Source organism: Gobio gobio (assembly GCF_949357685.1).
Source record: "Gobio gobio genome assembly, chromosome: 3".
Classification (NCBI taxonomy): Eukaryota; Metazoa; Chordata; class Actinopteri; order Cypriniformes; family Gobionidae; genus Gobio; species Gobio gobio.
Window position 1 is genome coordinate 33,764,677 of NC_137099.1, and position 21,510 is coordinate 33,786,186.

Here is a 21,510-nt window from a genome sequence, read left to right on the forward strand (position 1 = left end):
TGTTTGGGTAATGCCTGCTGTCCTGTATGCCACTGTCTAATTGAAATTCATGAGGAAAACACCCTGTGAACACCACCTCTTGAACGTTTTGTTTTCCTTGAGAAGCAACTCAGCTGGGATCTGTGGGTACACATTTACAGTGCTTGAGACACAATACATTTCTGATAAATACTGAAAGACTATACTTTGCTTATTTGAGGTGTGTTGACTAGATGTGGCACTAGTCTGAACAGCCTAAATTGAAAGAGTGCAATGATCAAAGCTCAGAGAAGCAGTTGCAATAATTAAAGTGGGTGCTTTTGACATTCACAAATCTTTTTTAATGTTTCTGCTGTTGTGCACTTAAACAATATTTGTCAGCTTTATGGAAAGTGTTACAATTTATTTAAAATTCACATTATTGAGACATTATCAAACTTTAGAATATTCTTGAAATGTTTAGAGGAAGATACATTCGTATAGCTAACGCTTCAAAGTTTAAACACAGGGAAAATATAGTGCTTTGATCTTTGGTATTTATTATGGCCTAATTTAAGAATTTTAACACTACTGATGCTCTTTGAAGCTTACTTCCATTTAACAGTTCTTTGAATCTAGTCTTTAACCTTTATCTTCACATTTTTTGGCTTAAAAATAGGTACACATATCCAAGGCTGACAGTTTGTGAGAAGGGAAATTTCACAACTTGCCTGTTTGTTTGATTTGCAAACAGTCACCGTTGAAACTGTGGGAGGGTGCCAGTGTTTATCAGGCTTTCAGTGAAAAGTGATGGTGGTGACACTTTGGCAACACTGGAGCCTACAGTATGCAAGTGCAGGTTGCGGAAGGACACAAAGTCACTATTTTGAGAACATAGCAAGAAGCTTAGCCTTGGAGCTCTAAATATTCAGTGAGAGGAAGGTGTGTGTTATTGCCAGCCAATTTTTTGACAGCACCCGGGGCTGCAGCGTGAGTCAGCAGCGCAGATGTCTGCTGCTAGCGCTGCTCACATCTGGAGAGCCAAGGACACACAACAAATGTCATTAACATGTTACTTCATCTGGCTTCAAGGAGGCAGAAAAAAACATCCTGATTAGTGGATCTAAACCAGCAGGGCCATGTCAGAGGTTGTTAGTCATGACATGTAAGCAACCAAAAACTTTAAATACAATTAGGTATATGAAGGTTTTTTTTTTTTTTTGTATCAGAGGAAAGCATCAGAAATAAAGGCATGAACAAGATGCACAACAGTGCTATTATGTTCTTTTGCCTTACTGGCTTACACACTTATAAACATTAGCTCATGACAAGGGAGCATCTAATTTAATTTTACAGTTTATAATGTAGCTCTTAATGATATCAAACATTCAGGCACACTGTTTGCTTCTTTCTTGGGTTAAATTGGTATTTGCTTGCATTCATTAATATTCACTTGTTGTGTATGCTTTTCTGAGTATCACAAAATTACATTAGGATGTGAGTAATTCAACTTTTTATTTAATGTTTCAAAAAAATCATAACTTTTAAAAAATCTAGTGTTTGATAATACATAATACTGTTTTGAGCTACTAGACTTACAGCCCTGTATATAGATGTATATTTATTAAATAGCCATACAGGCATAGTGGGTAAATGATGGCATTACATATGAATATTATTTTTTTTTCAGCCAGATGCCTCTAATTTGCCTCTTTGCATTGACATTTAAAAACCCTTTCCTCTATTTTAACCTTAAAGGTCCCATGGCATGGATTGTTTTTAGAATTGTATAATGTTTCCTGATGTGTGCTTATATTGTTAGTATGGTTTTTACATCAAAAATATCATTATTTAGAAATAAAAAGCATTTTTTCTATACTGATATTAGCCCTCTGGCTTGAATGCTCTGTTTCAAAGGACGTGTCTGATGTGAGACTTCAGTGAAAACGCCCACTGTTGTGATTGGCTGACATCTTTGCATTTGAAATGAGTTTTAGATTATGTGGCGGAGAGGGCGTGGTTTAGCGAGGTCTGCAAGCGCTGCCAGAGAGAGACGGACTGCATGTGGACCAGAGAGACCTTAGACCTGGAGGAAGATTGCTGAGAAAGTTATATTGTACTGAGTTGTTGAGAGCGATGTGAGCGCAAGTTTATTTTGTTTGTATCTGAGAGTTCTGAATAAACACGAGTCCCAGTCACGCCGACCCTGTCTTCTCCCTCCTTATTCTACGAACTTTGTATCATGTGGAACCCCTCTTGACTACTTTTACTACGTATTTTTTACCATCACAGCCATCGAGATGAACGAATTGTCAAAGTGTTGATTATAGCATTATTTTTAGATCTTTTTCCATCACATGAAAGGCTGCAGTGATGAGCATTGAGTACACAGGCAGTCTGTTGATCACGTGAATGCAGTGATCTCGTCATTGCAGTGCTATTTCTCTCACAAAATGCTTTCACCACAACTAACAGCAAACACGACATCGACATGAATACAGTAAGAGCTTTGTGCAGTATAACAGCGTCATTCATTATAACAGCAGTTTGGACAAGTGTGCAGATACACTCGCAACGTGTGTTTGACAGATCCAAACATTATAAAGAGAGTGTTCTTTGATCGCTAATCTAACGTCTAATCAAAATTGAAATAACAGATTTGTTTCATGCTACTAACAGAAACCATGTGAAGTTTATCGTTTTAGTCACTGGCTTGATTCGCTGATGCATTACGCTTAGGGCATCAAGACAGCCAGCGGCGGGACTGACAGTATTAAATGATTTAGAAAGAAAGTCTGTGTGAACTTGAATGATTAGCTACACATCAGAAATCACTGATCACAGATCAGGCATTAATGAACACTGTTACTCACTGTTTGTGGCGGTGCTGTCGAATCCATATGGTAAAAGTCTGTTTGTAAAGCCTGTGCTGACGTCGCAACGGATAAACGGAATCCATTTTCTCCAAATTCTCTGGGCGTGCAAAGCAGAGGAAGGGAAGGTAACTGTTCCCCGTTTGACGACATACAGGGAAGATTCCAGATTGGCTCGTCTGAGCTCTCATTTTCTCAAAGGCAGAGCAGGACACCCAGAACTCGGTTTACACCCATCAAAATTTCTAGCCACTTGGGGACCATATACAGGCTAGGGGAACTCATATTAATGTTAAAAAACCTCATAAAATGAAAATTTCATGCCATGAGACCTTTAAATACTACACTAATTGTAATAAAAAAATATTAGAAAATATATTTTCATTAATGTATTATAATTATTGCACAAATATTATTTAGAACCAAAAAATCTCCTCAAAATATGAAATAGTATTGAACTAAAATTGACAATTAAGTCCCTAAATACATCAAATCTTGTTCACATAGAAGCACAAGAAAAATATGAATGCAATAATAAATCTTACATGCTTCCAAGATTTAGATTTCTGATACTCTTCAGTTAAGTAAGATTTAATTAATGGTCTGCACGCTCACGGGAAGAAATGTCACACAAAGTCATGTCCCAAAACTTCAATCTTTATTAAGCAGTTTACACAATTTATACTTTATATAGAAAGAAACATCCTCATCCTGTGTTTTGCACTCTACTATTTTATTACTCAACACAGTTGACTGGGGCAAGCAAGGTTGGGGTGAGAGCCGTGGGAATGGAGCGAGGCCAGTGGCGCAAGTGTTAATAAGCATCACCTGTGTGGCACAACAATCTTGAGTCCCATGGAGGATAAAAAGGATAAATAAGAAGAATAAAAAGAGGAGTAACAACAGTGAAGGACACGAGAGAAACAGGCCTGGGGGAGTATTACAGAAACTTTATATCTTAGGTCTAAACTTAAGATAAGTTAATTAAGTATTTTTCACAATTTCGCATAACAGAAGCAAATCTTAACTTGATTTTGGGTTCTTATCCTATCTTACAAAATCTCATCTGTAGTTGGGAAATCTTAAACCGCTCCATCGAGTTCGGTAATCAACTGTTAGGTCTGTTACCAAGCAACCAACAGTGCGCAAACTTCTTCTGAGCTGCTTCTGAGGTAAAACTAAAATTAAAATGGAGAACAATGGCGTGCTTTTAATTTCAGTGGGGCAGAGATTGACATTTTGATAAGCTCCGTTGAAAAGTTAAAGCCTGTTTTATAAATCGCCTTTTTTAGTCACTTAGAATGGTTAGGACACAAGAATGGTAATGCTCTGTGTCACGGCTTGTTGGCCTCTGTAATATTGGTCGCAATTCGTCAACTAACTGCAAAATCATGTGTCGTGGGAGTCTGTAATTATTTACGAGTATTTTATCATCAAAGCACAGCACATCCTCTGGGTCCTCCAAAAGTCTCTCCACCATTAAACATTGCTGCTCTTTGTCTTGTATAATCAATAAATGTAACGCCATTCTCGGAAAAGGCATTTTGTACTGTGATTTTTACCATTGGATTTAAAAAAGGTTTGAAGTTAGGACACCATGGGGTTGTCCTAAAGTTAAGACAACTTTTAGGATTTTTTATCGAGTTAGGATGCTTCTGTAATACCGGTCTCCTATCCATAGTTAAGATAAGATTATGCACTTAAGAAATGTCATTCTGTAATAGCTTTTGTTCTAAATGAGGTCCTAACTGAAATTTCCATGGTTACCAAACAGATAAGATAGGATAGTTAAGATGTTTCTGTAATACACCCCCTTGACTTCATGTTGGTGTTTTATTTTAGTTTATGTGGCAGTCATCCATAAGGGGCTGCCGCTTTACTTAAATTTTGTTCTTTATATTTATTTTATTATTAAAGTTATGGTTAACGTTCGCCGGTTCCCATCTTGCTATAGTAATATAACCTTGAACAAAGAAAAACAGATTCATGTTTTTCTCTATAACTTCCCATAAAAACTACTATAAATGTAGTAAACAAAGTAATCAATTAATATTTTGTTAATATTTGCCAAAATGCTGCAAATAGCCGCTGTTGCCATCTGTTCTGATTGAACCCATTTCAAACAGGTTGACAGCACTAGTTTTTTTGGAACGATCGAGAGCTCCATGAACCATGTGACCGCATGGTGGCGAGATAAAAGCATGTTGCAACTCTATTTTTCAATGCCTCTGGTTCACTCAAAAATGAAAATTCTGTCATCATTCTTCTTTGGATCAATTAGCAATTTATTTTTTACATATTTGTACTTTTTACTTAAAATATCTTCCTTTATGTTCCACAGAAGAAAGATAGTCGTATAGGTTTCAAATGACTAGGATAAGAAATGAGGTAATGATGACACATTTTTTTTTAGTGAACTATCCCTTTAACAGCAAGCAAGCGATTAAATAACACTGGGTGCCTCTCAATCAGCTTCCTAGCTCAGTAGTCAGGGCACTGATCAGCAAGTCAACCATTTTAATGGCTGTCTCAATCGCAAAATTGCACTCAATGCTCAATTTTCCCTTAACAGAAGTTCTGAAGCATGAAACATCACATAATGTTTTGATAAATACTTTGATTGTTACAGACCTGAAGCATTTCAGACGTAAATTAATGTAATTAAAGAAAAAAAATTTTTTCATCTATCAATAAAAAAAAAAAGTTATTTAATTACATTCCATTAAATTCACTGTCGTTGATTAACTTCACATATTTCATAGAACATTTGTCGACCGGGGAGAAAAGAGAAAAATATTTTAAATGTTTTTTTTATTTTTTTTATTGTTTAATATTTTTTATATAATTAATATTTAATGTTACTTTTAAATGTATCTTTCTAAAGAATATTTTAAAGGGGTCCTATTATGCTTTTTCACTTTTTCAACTTCTGTTAGTGTGTAATGTTGCTGTTTGAGCATAACAAATATCTGCAAGGTTACAAAGCTCAAAGTCCACTTCAAAGGGAGATATTTTATTTAACAGGATCCACTTTTCAAGAACTACCACAAACAGCTTGTTTGGACTACAATGCATTTTTTCCGGATCTTGTGAAGTCATAATGTTCCTCATTTAAATAATATGCGCCCACGGAATACATAAAAAAAGGTGTCACTTACTGTTTGGATTACCATAGTTTTCCAACAAATATCACAAACAAATGATGTATAAAATTGTAAACAAATGATGTATAAAAATCTAAAGTGTATTAGAAAATTACAAAAACAAAACAAAACATTCCACTCTGAAACGTCCTGTGAAAGCCGTGCTTGCATAGTCCGTGAATGAAATCTGTTCTGCACAATCCTCTTGTTTGTTGACATTATTATTATTATTATAAATCAGGCTTGAATTAGCATGACATTGACCATCCTTTGCTCACTGTTCCGAAGGGGCGGGACATTTCCTGAAAACAAACTAAGCGGTGTCAATCAAAGCACACTGGGCCAGCATTTCACTATTTGTATTCATTTTGAGAATACTAAATCTGTTTTTATGAGTGAGATGAGTAAATACATCCTCACATTTAGACTAGAACTACAATAACCATCATGTTTACACAGCACGCACATCTCCCGATTTATCTCAACATGGGGACAGATGTGTCAGACAATAAAAGGGGAAACAAAGTAATTTGCGTTACTTATTTGAAAAAGTAACTCAGATATTTTGTTTTGTTACTTCTTACTTGAAAAAGTAATCTGATTACGTAATGTTATTTGTAATGTGTTACCCCCAACACTGTTTAAAAATGTCTAATTTTTAAAGGCTGGTTGAAAATTATGAGACTAATCATGTTGAAAAGGGAAAAAGACTGCTAGGCTCTGTTTCGGTCAGGTGTCAGTCAGTACACAAAAAATGAGGAACTGGAGCTTCTTTCCAAAGTGTATTGAATAGTAGTCTAAAAAATAACATGGAAACATATTAAATTAGAATAAACATACATATTCACAAATTAATCTGTCACTGCTCAATCCGGAATGCTAACATATTCAGTATCACCTTTAAATAGCATTCAAAGTGTTAAATACAAAAGAACATGCAATTGGAGATGCTGTAACTATTGGTTTGGTCATGACTTTGGCATAAATATATTATTAATAAATACGGCTGCATTTACAAACATACCAATTATCCGTGACATAATCAAATTTATTAATCCTTATTAATGATCCAGTATCATTAGTTAAAACATTTCAGCCAGATTACAACATAAACTTGAGGGTTTCTTTAACTTAGTATTTAGCACAAATCATGTTACACATTTTAATTATATATCAAGCGATCTCCGTGGAAGCGCACAAAGTCAAATAATACACTTAGGCCTAACACATGATTACATAAAAGAAATCAAAGAAAACTTACTTTAGGGTCATGTACTAACACTTTGAACACCAAATTGGCAACAAACATCCAAATAACAGGCCGGAAGACACTTCTAGGTGCACAGCTGCATTCTAAAATGCCTTGATCGAAGTTTTTATATTATTATACTTCCTGAATTGACTAAAATCACAATGTGACATATTAGCATAATGCAAAGAAAGAAGGCGAGGCTTCAGTGGTTTTTAGTGTTGTCGCCATCTCGCGGTTATATTTATTTATATAACACTGTTTCTGAGCAAGTTAGGTTGTCTACACTGTACAGGGCTTTTGCGGAGGACAGCTTCCCAAACCTGGGAGAGTACAAACATGTGAAAAATTTAAGTTTCTACATAAAGCCTGCATTCTTACATGGCTTGAACACACAGCAAAAAAACATAGTAGCTGAATAGCTGTCACCGCTAATGTAAGGCTCAATGTAATTACCTTATGAATTGATCTCTCAAACACTAAAATCATTAGGCTAAACAATATTATTGTTTGGAGTTGGGGAAGGTGGAAGGTTTCTGAAAGCATGCTGCACTGCTAAGGCAAATGCTACCCGAGGATTTGAAGGTTGAGCATGCAAGCTCATTGGCTACTGTTACAGCAGGAACCAATCAGCTGTGTCCTAAAGATCACGATGTGATTACGAACAGGTAGTTAAAGCTGCACTATGTAACTTTTCCGTCCACTAGAGGTCGCCTATTCAAAACAAAGGTGTAGTTTGATGAAGAAATCATGTCCATGGATCTGATTATTAATGTTACTGTAGTATGAAGCAGAAGCAGGAGCGATTGTTAATAAGAAGAGCGCAACACAAGCCTCGCGAGCAGCGGGACCTTTATTATGGCATAGTCGCCGGCGGGACTTTTATTATGCCACAGTCGCCGGCGCCATTTCCGCTTTTCCGGCCATTAGTATGAGGTAACGCAGCTCTGTTTATCATATTAGATACATCTGAGTGTGTTGAAAATGATGTTATGACGTTACTCTGTGCGTTCGCTCGGCGCCTGATGACACTTGTTGCACACTGCTGTAATAGTAAAGCGTTTCTGCAAAATAAAACCGGAAACCGAGGGTAACGCAGATATGACGCAATTGACAGGCGACTCCCTCACACGTCCCGGTTCCTTGGTTAAAATAGCAATTTTCTCATGATTTACAAATAGTTGGAAACATTTGGGATATTGTAAGTACTCAACTGAACAAAATATATAACACTGGCCTAGTGGTTTTGGATATTTTACTGAATTTTTTTTAAATAGTGCACCTTTAAAGGACCTATTAGCCTGCGCCATCTAGAGTTTCATGACAGAACTTTGTATTTATTATTTTAAATTTAGGCTGTTCTTGTAAAAAAAGCATCAGTGCCTGGGACAAACTTCTAATATCTAATAAGAATCACTGGCTTATATTACAGACTCCAGTTTGCAGATTATATGAAAGAGGGCACTGGGCAAGATGTGGAATATCTGGTTAATCAAAGTGGGCCTAATTAACATATTTTGATATTGTCATATCCCTGATTCTTTTTTTCTTTTTCTTTTTTTTAAACTTGCATAGTTGCATGTGTGTAATAAACTTGAATAGGAGAAACTATTTTAACATCACCTTTAAGCTCATCTGCTGCTGATTTGACAAGATCTTTGGGTGCTATGTACACTCACTGGTTCAGAATCAGTAGGCTATTGCACAAACTCCAGGTTCCTTAATCTAATCGTGTTCTGTAATAACGTGGCAAGTCTTTTTTATGTAATTAGTTACCATTGATGCATTATAATGATCCTCGGAAGCACTTTAATTAGATTTGAATCATTAATGAGAAACTCATGGTTAATGAAGTTTGATTGGACATGTGAGTGTGCAGAGACAGACCCACAAGCACGCTTACACAATACACACACATCATGTTAAATGAAGGGCTTTAGATTAGTAAAACATTTTTAAAAAGATTTATTAAAAAAAAAAATCGGTGCAAAGTTTATGTGTGTCTGTGTGGTTCAGGTATACCCTAAGTAATGGTAACACAAATGTCCCCACATAGATGACAATATCTGAAATCCTTGTCCTTGCAGGGACATTTTTTCATCCCAAAAGAAAAACAGCTTATAAATCATAAGTGATGTTTTTTGAAAATGTAAAAGTGCAGAAAGTGATGGGTAGGTTTAGGGGTAGTTTTAGGGTTAGGGGATAGAATATATAGTTTGTACCATATAAAAATCATTAGAATGTCCCCATAAAAGATGAAAACCATGTTAGGGTTAGGTTATAGTGTTTGCAGTAACAGGGTGAAGGCTTATTTTGAAAGTTTCCTGTCAAATTATATCTGGTTGCATTTTTTTTGTGATTATGCTTTGTAAACAACATATGTTTATCTTAAAATCTCTTCATTTTAAAGGAAATAATTGATGAAGTCAATGATTTTTCCTCCATTCTTCTAGAATGTTTGGAGATTCCTTGCAAACTTGCTGTCATTTTGTTTGCATATTGAATCAATGTCTTTCTCTTAGTCAAACAGTAATAATTGCATGTTAACAGATATTGGTGTAACCAACAAGGTCAAAGTCAACCTATTTAGAACAAACATACACAGGTAGTTCAGGTTCAGGTAGTGTGCTGCTAATCCATACACAATAACGTCTTTTTTCTAATGTTCTCCTTTTATATGAATCAGTCAAATTTGCAAAACTGCAGTGCTTGTTAAGCTTCACCGAGCCATAATACCTTGATGAGAAAACTACTTCTTCTTTTATGGCATTCATTTGTTTCTTCTAAAACTTGACTGATGCTGTTCACTTCATGCATGACCATGCCTTTCCTAATAACTACTGCATAACCCTTAACCTGGCTCATGGCTATATGGTCATAAGAATTCCCTTGAGGCCTTGCAGTGGATACTCACAGTGGTCTTTACCCTCTCAGTGCCCGAGGCTGTTGTAAGCTTTAACCTTTTGACCTCTTTGTACCACTGTATGTGATGTGGGAGGATTCGTATTAGTTCATAGCCCTGGAACATTGGCAGTTGCAGAGATTATAGTTTTTTTTTTTTTTTTTTTTTTTTAAGAATTAAATTGTTGCTCTTTTCTATGCAATTGGGACTGGGGTTTTTAAGAATTCAAAGGACCATAAAAGTATCATAAACTCTATAAATAAAGTTTTTTGAAGCCACATAGCTTTTTGGAGGAGGAGACCAACATTTAATTTGTTATTCACTAGTTCTGCCTGCTGAGTTCATGAGAGATGTCAAATTCAATAAACAAATTGAGTTTCCATTTACCACTTTTGATGTGCTCTGTGTATGTGAACTGATCAATGTTATTATGTGAATAAATGCCTATATTACATATTTTCAGCATATAAAGTGATTGTGTCAAGTCACATTTATTTATATAGTGCTTTATCCACCTTTTTTCTACGCCCATGACATTTTGCACAAATGTTTACAGTTCCGTTAAACTGTAAACAACCAGTGAAAGCTTTGCACTATGAACGCAATAATTTATTTATTTGTGTATTTAAACTGGGTATAATGAAGTGGTACTATTCTACTCACCCTTCAACCATAGAACATTAAAAGGAAATTTTAAAGTGTAAAATCATTAAAAAATTAAAAACTACATTAAAAACTACAACGGACGATGAATAACCCCAAAAGCTTATTTCCACAGCTATATTACGGATGTGTTAAATATACACTGTAGTAATATTTGTCTATATTATAACATACGTTACCTTAATAAAAAATATTCATAAATTTTCATTAATATTTCAAAGTGCTTTCTGTCATTTTGACAAATAACAAATGCTGTATTTATCTGCCTTTGAAATGTTCCAGTAAACACTGCTAATAGGGATAAAAAGCGAAAAGGAGAGTTAAAATTACATTTTAAAGCATCCATGTGAAAATAAACCTGGAAACACATGAGGATTTGGGGAGAAAAACAAGAGATTCTTAGTGCATTCCTGGAAAGTATTAATTGGATATATCATAAATTAATTCGGGAGAGCAGACAACAAATGTGTTTTTTTTGTGTGTTTTTTTATACTGTTACAGTGGAATACAACAAAAAAACTGAACTGAAAAGAGCTCTTGCCACATATATGCTTGTAATATCATATCACATTAAAACACCAAGTGTTCTGTTATTCTTCTGATGTTTTGAAATAAAACATGAAAGGGAAATTGACAGCTCATTCAGTCAAAGCGGCTGATAATAATTATTTGTAGCGCAACCTTATTTAAAATGATTTGTTTCAGTCTTTTTTAAATGTGGAAGTTCCCCAAACCGGAAGTGCCACTCTGCTTGAGCTCCCTGGACCGCCCCCTCTGTTGGAGCAGAAGTCAGGGCTCTAAGCAGAGAAAGTTAGTCACTGCTGTTCTGCAAGATCCACTCAGTATGACTATTGGAAAGCGTGCCCGACTCGAAAAAGGGGAACGCTGCCCCAGGAGCCTCTGAAATAATTTCAGTGGGACCGCTGTCCTGCCATTGAACGATTTCAAGCCGTTCAACACCGACCGGACTCGCTACTCGCGCAGCCAACCGAAATCCAACTCCATACCGAGATAAGAGATCCTCTGCGTGGGGCAGAGTTTGCTCTTCTCCCAGTTGACCCGAAGACCCGACAGGCTGAGGTGACTCAGCACCATGCCCCTGTGTTCGCACAACTGATCCTGAGACTGAGCCAGTATGAGCCAGTCATCGAGATAGTTGAGGATGCAAACGCTGCGTTCTCTGAGCAGAACAATGGCTGCCTCCGTGACTTTCGTAAAGACGCGAGGCGACAAGAACAGCCCGAATGGGAGGACTCTGTACTGATATGCCCGACCTTCGAACGCAAAGCATAGAAACAGTCTGTGTCGAGGGAGAATCGAGACATGAAAGTACACGTCCTTCAGGTCGATCACTGCAAACCAATCTTGGGGACAGATGCATTTGAAAATGTGTTTCTGTGTTAACATCTTGAACGGGAACAAACAAACACACTTGCAGAACTCTGTTGCTGCTCCGGAAAAACAAACTGCATCCACTGTTCCCTTAACACTGGGTTATTTGGGAAGCTGAACAAGGTTATATTTCCCTCACAACCAAAAACACACTTCTTTAGTTACATTTTTTATTTTGTGGTCTAAAAACAAATACTCCATCATACGTCCAACTCGTTTTTAGTTTTTTTGGCCTTGTTTAGAATGAGAATCCGACTCTTTAATAGTGTAAATAAGTCAGAATGCATGAAATAGCATTAGAAAAAATGTTAAAATTTGATTTTAAAGATGTATGGTTTTGGTAAACTATTAATTTAAAACCAGTCTAAATGATTTGTTCATGTATCAGACTGATCCAGTTCTCGGTTTCATCTCACTGACTCTGTGAAATGAAATTGTCTGTCAGAAATTTTTATGACAGTTTTAAGTGTTTTATGATGTGACAGTAATCCAAACATTGTTTTTTCACCTCCATCTGGCATGCGATGGGTGAGATGGGGGTCAGAAGCCCCCAATAGCATGTAATTTCCTGTTATTCTGTTATTCTATTGTTTTTCTATTTAGAAGGCAGAGCGAACTGAAGAGAGAATCCTCTTAGAAACCTTCACAAGAAGGTCTTCACAAATCAGACTGCAGTTCTAGATTCTCTGACAGCCAGACAGTGCTAATGACGACCTGGTTTTCTATTCCTCATGTTCTCTTTTTCAACACACACACACACACACACACACACACACACACACACACACACACACACACACACACACACACACACACACACACACACACACACACACACACACACACACACACACACACACACACACACACACACACACACACACACACACACACACACACACACACACACACACACACACACACACACACACACACACACACACACACACACACACACACACACACACACACACACACACACACACGGATGCTCTGGCATCTTCCTTTCCCTTTCCTCAACAGCAGGCTGTGCTGTGCGCTATGTAGGGCAAAATAAATGAGCAAATTCTATTCTTATAGTGCCATGGAGTCCTCTGCCCACCCTTGCACTGCCCACTGTGCTCCTTTGCTCTTAACTCACTTCATATATAACATTTTGTCAAAGTAATGCTGCAGTAGATGTATTGGGTTAGATGATCAAAGATAGACCATAAAGCAACAATGTTTTTATGAGGTCTACATGACCTGGTTGTGAGGCTCTGTGTATGTCACTGAGGCAGCACAAGCAACTGAGCGGTTGTGACTGCGAGACAGAATCGAGCAAACAGGTCTGGTGTGCAACCCTCCCATCTGCTGGTCACTGTGTGTACTGCACAACTGATTGATTGGGATATTAGTGTAAGAGTAATTTGCTATAATTTGTCACTGCATTGAATATCAAGTAGAAAATGACACTCTACCTCTAACAATAGTGTGGTTTTTGATTTTAAAGATGTATGGTTTTGGTAAACTATTCATTTAAAACCAGTCTAAATGATTTGTTCATGTTCATGTACAATAGTGTGGTAAAAACTCTGTATATGTATAAATAATGTATGAAATCCAACCCAAGAATTATGGTTTGAAAGTGTAATGGTATACATTAATTCCCTCTATTTGTTAATTTGTTTCTTTCTTGTTCTCTCTGCAGATTGTCTACAAGCCCTGGCTCTGTGCTCAGTATTTCCAGGGCCCTCAGTCAGGCTGCAGTCATAAGATTCCCTGTGAGCAGTACTGTCTTGAAGTCCAGCAGAGGTGTCCATTTATATTGCCTGACAATGATGACCTTATACATGGTGGCACTCCCAGTTTTATATGTACAGGTTGGTATGCAAGTATTTGAGGACTCAGTACAGTACAGCCAATCCTACAAAAAAAAAAAATTTTTTTTTAGGATTGTTAACATTGCACTATATATAATGTTATTTGTCATTTAAGTGTTGTTGCTGATTATTATCATTTTTTTTGTGGCAAGCAGAATTCTAATGTTGCCAATAAAGCAATTAAAACTAAAAATGTAACCATTAAAATATTTAATTCTTTAATGAATATTTGAATCCGTAACAAGATATGTGAAGTAAAAATAAAGTCGCAGGCAGGTAATGTTTTTAATTTTCAAGGTTTTTATCTTATGGAACCACATAAAGTTATTTGTTGAGTACCATCAGTTTGGAGTGGTTGAAACGTACAGTAGTACACTACTAACCATGATAAACAGCATCAATAGAGCAAAAAAAAAAAGTAAACGCATCAAGGAGCTCAAAAGCAGCGAGATCAGCAGCAACCCCAGTTTGTGTAAAAAAAAAAAAGAATAATTAAAAAGCATGTTATTGTTTCACAGACCAAAGCTAAATTTAAGGTTTTAAACAGCGTTTTCCAGCAAAATGTCAGCACATCTTTAAAGAAATTACGTAATTATACTGAAATGAAACACTCACAATTGGTATCACACAGCTTTTTGGTGACATCTATTGGACATTTGGTGAAACTGTTAGTCTTTGCTCACAAACCAAACCAAAAAACTCAATAAGCAATATTATTAGTAATTTAACTCAACATTTAACATTTAAGAAACATTAACATTTAACAATTGATGTAAAATTGTTTGTTCAGATAACTGGAAAGTTGGGACAACAATTTGACAAGTTTTGGACAAGTACTTGAGAATTTAAGTAAAGTCAACAAAACTTGACTTAAATAGTATTTTTTTTCTACTTAATGTTTTCTACTTAAATAGAAAACATTCTACTAAATAGGATGAGTTTTAGACTAATTTTACCAAATAATCTTTGTTTAAATAATTTTTTATATTTGTAAGAAGAACATTTTGCTGATACTTACCCAATTTTCCAGATATGGCGTAAACCTATCCAAGACTAAAATGCACTATTCTGACATATCATAAAATATATCAGTTCCATTGTTTTGCTCAGATACACCAGTAATGTTTTTTTTTTCTAAGGCACATTTTTTAAAGCTACTTAAGAATCCTAATTGAACGACTGCCTAATCCTGGCTTAAAGGGTTAGTTCACCCAAAAATGAAAATTCTGTCATTAATTACTCACCCTCATGTCGTTCGAGACCCGTAAGACCTCCGTTCATATTCGGAACACAAATGAAGATATTTTAGTTGAAAGCTGATGGCTGAGAAAGGCTTCAGATAGGCCTCCATTGGCATTCAGTACACTTACACTCACAAGACCCATAAAAGGCACTTAAAACGTCGTTACAAAGTCCATCTCACCACAGTGGCTCTACAATCATTTTACGATGCGACGACAATAGTTTTTGTGCGCAAAAAAAAATCAAAATAACACCTTTATCCAGCTTGTTCTTGTCTTCCGTGTGTGCCTCCACGACGCATGTGCGAGAATATGACGTAGCGCCAGCATTCGGGAATCCATGAAATGCACACTTAAGCCCCATTTTGAGAACTACGCTGAGACCTAAAGCACGATCAATGTAGAATCCAACAGCTTAGACACGCGCGTCTTCCTCTGCTCGTAAACAAATCGCTTCTGGGTCATGTGTCCGAACGCCGGATCTGCGTCATATTCTCGCGCATGCGTCGTGGAGGCACACACGGAAGACAATAAAAAGCTGGATAAAGGTGTTATTTTGATTTTTTTTTGCGCACAAAAACTATTGTCGTCGCATCGTAAAATTATTGTAGAGCCACTGTGGTGAGATGGACTTTGTAACGACGTTTTAAGTGCCTTTTATGGGTCTTGGAAGTGTCAATGTACTGAATGCCAATGGAGGCCTATCTGAAGCCTTTCTCAGCCATCAGCTTTCAACAAAAATATCTTCATTTGTGTTCCGAATATGAACGGAGGTCTTACGGGTGTCGAACGACATGAGGGTGAGTAATTAATGACAGAATTTTCATTTTTGGGTGAACTAACCCTTTAATCTAAGCCCTGTCAGTGAAACCATGCCCCTAATCCAACTTGCAAAATGTTCTTCTAGCAAATGTAAAAAAAAAGTGGCTTGTAAATGTAAAAAAAAATTCTAGCTTGATTTATGCTGCTGCTTAGTGTTGTAGTCAAGACCACCTAATTCGAGACCGTGTCGAGACCAAGACCAATGTGAGTTAAGACCAAGACAAGACCAAGACCAAGTAGGGCGAGACCAAGTCAAGACCAAGACCAGACCAGACCAGACTGGTGGTGGTACAGAAGATGCATCTGAATTGATCAATTACAAATGCATAAATAATGTTGAGAATAATGTTTTTATTTTTATTTGTAATGTTTGTATAAAAGCAATATAATATTTGCAGTCATGCTTAAATTTGTGAAAACAGCTTTCTTGCTCTTGTGATATTGTTTAATTTTATCACGTTATAATATAAGAATACAGATCTCATACAAATACTTTTTTGCAACAATATCTTGAATTTTGTGAGCATTTGTATTAATTTTTGGTGTAAGTTTTGACACAATCCCTCATTTCTGAACCAGCACAATAAATAAAATAAGTTATTGATTGCATATGAAGTAACAAGTTTTACATCCAATCACATTAATGATGTTAATAATTAAATCAGACAATGCACCGGCAATTTAGTAATATCCCAGCAGTTGTGGTCTTGACCGGTCTTCTAAGTCTGAGACCGAGACAAGACAGAGTACAAATGTGGTCGAAACCGAGACAAGACCAAGACCTTCAAAAAATGCTCTTAAGACCAGTCTCGAGTACTTCAACACTACTGCTGCTGCTGCTGCTGCTGTTGTCACAGTTATTTAGCTGTCGTATGTTTCAGAGTTCATTTGAGTTAAATGCGACACCAGGCATAACGCAAGTGTTTTTGTTAGTTTCAGCCCATTGCATTTTCATGTCCAGCGCCACATTGTTTAAATAGCAAATACTCACGCCCATCTGTTCGCCCATGGGCTTGCTGGTCTGAAAACGAATTGTGTTCAGGTGTATTGTTGGCGCATTACAATTTAGAGGCAACTGAAAACGACTGTGCCATTGACCAACAAAAACCTGGTGTAAAGTCAATAGCGCAGTATTTTTATAATAATACTATAATATGTAATAGTAATATGCGCCTATAGGCGAGTGCACAACGCGTGTACACACTGCTTATTACACATATAGGGACATGCAGCAGAACACAAACATTTTAAAATATTAAAAATAAAAGGATTCCACTCTGGAGAAGAGTTCAGTCTTTCCGGTCACAAATTCTGTGATGTAAATAGCGAATCCGCCATGGTGCAAGCACAACTGGCTTTTAAAGGGAATGGGAAATGACACTCTGATTGGTTTATTGCACGTTACACCCAAAACACAATCATGACTCATTAAGCAACTACGTACAGCCCTTTTGGACCGACCGTTTTTTCCCTGTTATTATGGTGTACTATTTCCTATTATTTTCCTATTATATACTATTTCCGGTAGAGCTTTCGAAGTGTGGATCCGTGCACACTCTAAAACGGCTAATATTGCCCTAATATTGTGCTTTGGAGGGGTCACCGCAATTTTGCCAAGTAAGAAATATATTGTTGATCTATCATAAAATTTAGTCCTAACCCTATTTCTACCCATAAACCTAACCCTACTGTTAATTTATTTTTAAAATCAGAGGGAAATAATAGGTGAATAACACTGATGTAGAAACACCTAACCCTGGTTGTAAGCCTAAACACAACATACTCTGTAAACTTGTCCCTCAAATCTGATTGGTTGATTAGAATGTTATTCCAGGACAAAGATGTTGATCCAGAAACATGTTCTACTTGGTCAAATCACCCTTTGGAGGAGGATTCGGCCTCAAACTACAAACATGAATAAAAGTTTTAAAAAACTACAAACACGACAATGTGCATGAGTGGCAGTTAAGTAGAAAGGTTTGGAACTTTCATAAAGATCTGTTTGGCCATCAACTTTTAAATGCATCATTATTAAAAAATATGAGGAGAGTCACGCCTTAGCTCCACCCCCTTAAGAGGATAAACACCCGTGTATCCTCAGTCATGACTCCTCAGGAAGCTTCCTCACTCCTCATTCCTTGCCACCTTGCGGTGCAATGGCTGAATTTGATCGGTTTCCGGGTCACAGACTGGCGGACGAGGAAATAGGGAAGCATCAATTTTAGTATTGAGAAGCACCCTTGAGTGAATCAAACTTCTAGAAATTCCAGAAGTCATTGCGGTCAGACAACGTGTGGAAGCTTGTACGTTTTTAACTTGTTCTTACTTACTTACTTAGATTACAGCTGCAAGCCTGCAAATGTTTAAGAGTAAGAGTAAACATTTGTTGAAATTGGCATCATTTTAATAAAGCTATAAAGACATGAAGAAAGCCTGTAGTACTCGTTAACTAATCTTTACATTGACAAGGCATAGGTAACATTAGGGGCCCTATTTTAATGATTTGAGCACATGGTCTGAAGCACATGTCGCAGGTGCAATATGAACGCAATAACATTGTATTTTTTATTTTTCGATGCAAGTACATAGTAGTTAAGGCCACCTGATATAAAGTGGTACCATACTCATTTATACACAAATATGCGGTAAAATATAAAGGATATAAAATAACATAAAAATAATGTATCTAAATCTTTTAATAGGTTATAACTTGTGTGATATATATTATATTTATTGTCTGTTAGGTGGTGCTGTTCCACTACTTAAAATGTGCTGGGACGGTCAGTTGAGCGACAGGAATAACCAGTTCTCGTAAATATGCGTTCTGTGTCCTTCCGAGTTCGTTCTTTCAAGGTAGCCTGGCAAGACCTGTCTCCAAAGAATGTACTTGTATTAATGGAATTGAGAAACAGCCAAGGATTGTAGCTGCTTGCATTGCTAAATGCTAAACATTCTTTAGTTGCCTTGACAAGAATTTGTAAGTTTAAAAGACATGTTGAGATGTTACTCATTAAATAAACAAATATATTTAAGTTGACTTCAATTGGAGCAAATGGAAAAGTTAACTTAAAAAGTTCCAAGTCATTTTTATTGTTATTTTTTTTACAGTGTACAAAGACATGCACTTTAGGACTGCATAACAATCTGGTGACCACTTCATGCACATCACTCTATTCTCAAATACTCATCAATACTACTGCTGCTATTACTACTACTACTACTACTACTACTACTACTAATAATAATAATAATAGTATAATAATAATAATAATATCAATCGTTGTAAGCTAATACAATTTTATAATAATAAACATAATTTACATGTCATTTAGCAAATGGTTTTATAAATAAGGAAACACTGTTTATGATATTGGAGCCAACAATATTAGCAGTGGTGCAGTATTGTATTTTTAAGGTTAAATCAAAGACAAAAGCTTATTTGTTGTCAGCATTAAACTTTTTTTTAAAGCTTTTTTTGCGAGCACCTTGGGCTTAGAAGTAGTCATTTGAAACCTCTTTCATCTTTCCTAATTACTTATGAGCTGATCATTTAAGTCCGTTTATATTCAGCTTTAATCTGCACATGATGTCGCAGGAATGTCAGCACCATGGGAAGCAATTAATGAGCACATAGAAGTCTCTTTTTCTTCAACACTGCAGCCTTGTACATTTCTTTAATTAATGATGAAGCAGCCAAATGCTTTCAAAGCACGACAAACCCTATACATAGTGAAGTATTTAAGCAGCTTTAATAACCTGCTTTAATTGTTTAGTGTATGATGAACCAGTTAGCACCTAAAAACTGTACACAAACTTTTTAGAACATGATGGAACAACAAAATGTCTTTAACAATATCCATATGACTAACCACTCTACTTTTAATTCAAAATGGAACTGTAACATTTTATGAATATTCCGTTAATAAAAAAATATCGGTATCAATTTATTTTACAGTACATAATTTGTATTTATTGTAGTGATAACAATAACTGGATAATAACTTGGTAATGGCCCTGAACCTGCCCCTAAACCTAATCTTAACCCATGTAGTTACCTTATATTACTCAGTACTTTCTTGCGTAAGTACACTGTAAGTACATTGAAAGTGCACATACTGTAAAATAAATGGTTTGAAGTAATTTTTTTAGTGCATCTTTTTTTTCATAAATACAGTCAGATAGGCATATTGTTCTGTCATACAATGTGAGAGAGATTTCCAAATCAAAACATGGATGTCTGTTTTTGCATACACCCCAGGGCTTTCAAAGAAATTAGACATCAGCCAGGAGCCACAGTGCTGTGATGTGAGGTGGGACCAGAAGTCCAACAACCGTTCCCGCGGCACTTTAAAAAGAACTCACCCTTCCTGCCAGCACACATCCGTGACCTCCTCGGGGACTCCACGGCTCGGGCAGGGCCGGCTGAAACTTTGCTTGCTGGTCCTAGTTCTTCTCCACACTGTGGCTACCATGACGGCCAATCAGAACTCAACCTGCCTGACTGCCATCTTTCCACTGGATGACAACGCCCCCAGAGAAGAGTGATTGGACAAGGCTGGGCTGGACAACTCTTGCATATCTGCATGCTCCAACACATCTGCCTTCGGGCTTGTCAGTAAAGAAGCCCTTCACTCAGAGAGAAGCTGAGTGTACTGGGTCTAAGTGTGTACATTCTCAACCAGAGAACACTTAACCGCACTTGTCATCAGCACCTTGTGGGGTTTGGGAAAATAGCGAACAGAACACAGGAATAGTAGCAGACAAAAGATGAGTGTAATAGGAAGAGTCAGAACATGCCCCCACAGAGACTTCTCACTCTCTTCTGGAACACACATTGTGGCACACACACACACACACACACACACACACACACACACACACACACACACACACACACACACACACACACACACACACACACACACACACACACACACACACACACACACACACACACACACACACACACACACACACACACACACACACACACACACACACACACACACACACACACACACACACACACACATGCAAACACACAATATCATTTCACTTTGCACTAGAAGATTATCTGACTTTTCCCTTTTAGTTACAGCTGTTATTTTCACTTCAAGATGGTTTTGACTTCTGTTCAGTGGTTTCAGAGCAACCTGGAAAGTGATTTGGGTGTCCATGTTCTTGTCAAATTCTCCATTTATTTGTTGTATGCCCTTATTTTGTCTATTTTGAAAGTCATATAACAAAGTCATCATCATTAACTACTTTATTCAGACAGGCTACAGGTTGAAGATTCACATCTCTCTATAAAATGCATACATTTTCTCCCATCCTGAATAATATAAAATAATAAAAATTACTATTTTGAAACTAGATGTACTCAAAGCCAAATCTTAGAAGAGCCT

General features: G+C 36.7%; 1 protein-coding gene across 1 annotated transcript in view; it reads left to right on the plus strand.

Annotated features, from left to right (window-relative positions):
* Positions 1-20,650, plus strand: part of nalf1a (NALCN channel auxiliary factor 1a) — a gene marked incomplete at both ends in the record, with an annotated part of 94,547 nt that extends 73,897 nt beyond the window's left edge. Inside the window, 2 exons of the mRNA XM_079811763.1 lie at positions 13,871-14,042; positions 20,364-20,650. Of these exons, the coding sequence (XP_079667889.1) occupies positions 13,871-14,042; positions 20,364-20,650 (459 nt within the window). The remainder of the gene's footprint in view (positions 1-13,870; positions 14,043-20,363) is intronic.
* Positions 20,651-21,510: the final 860 nt, after the last annotated feature.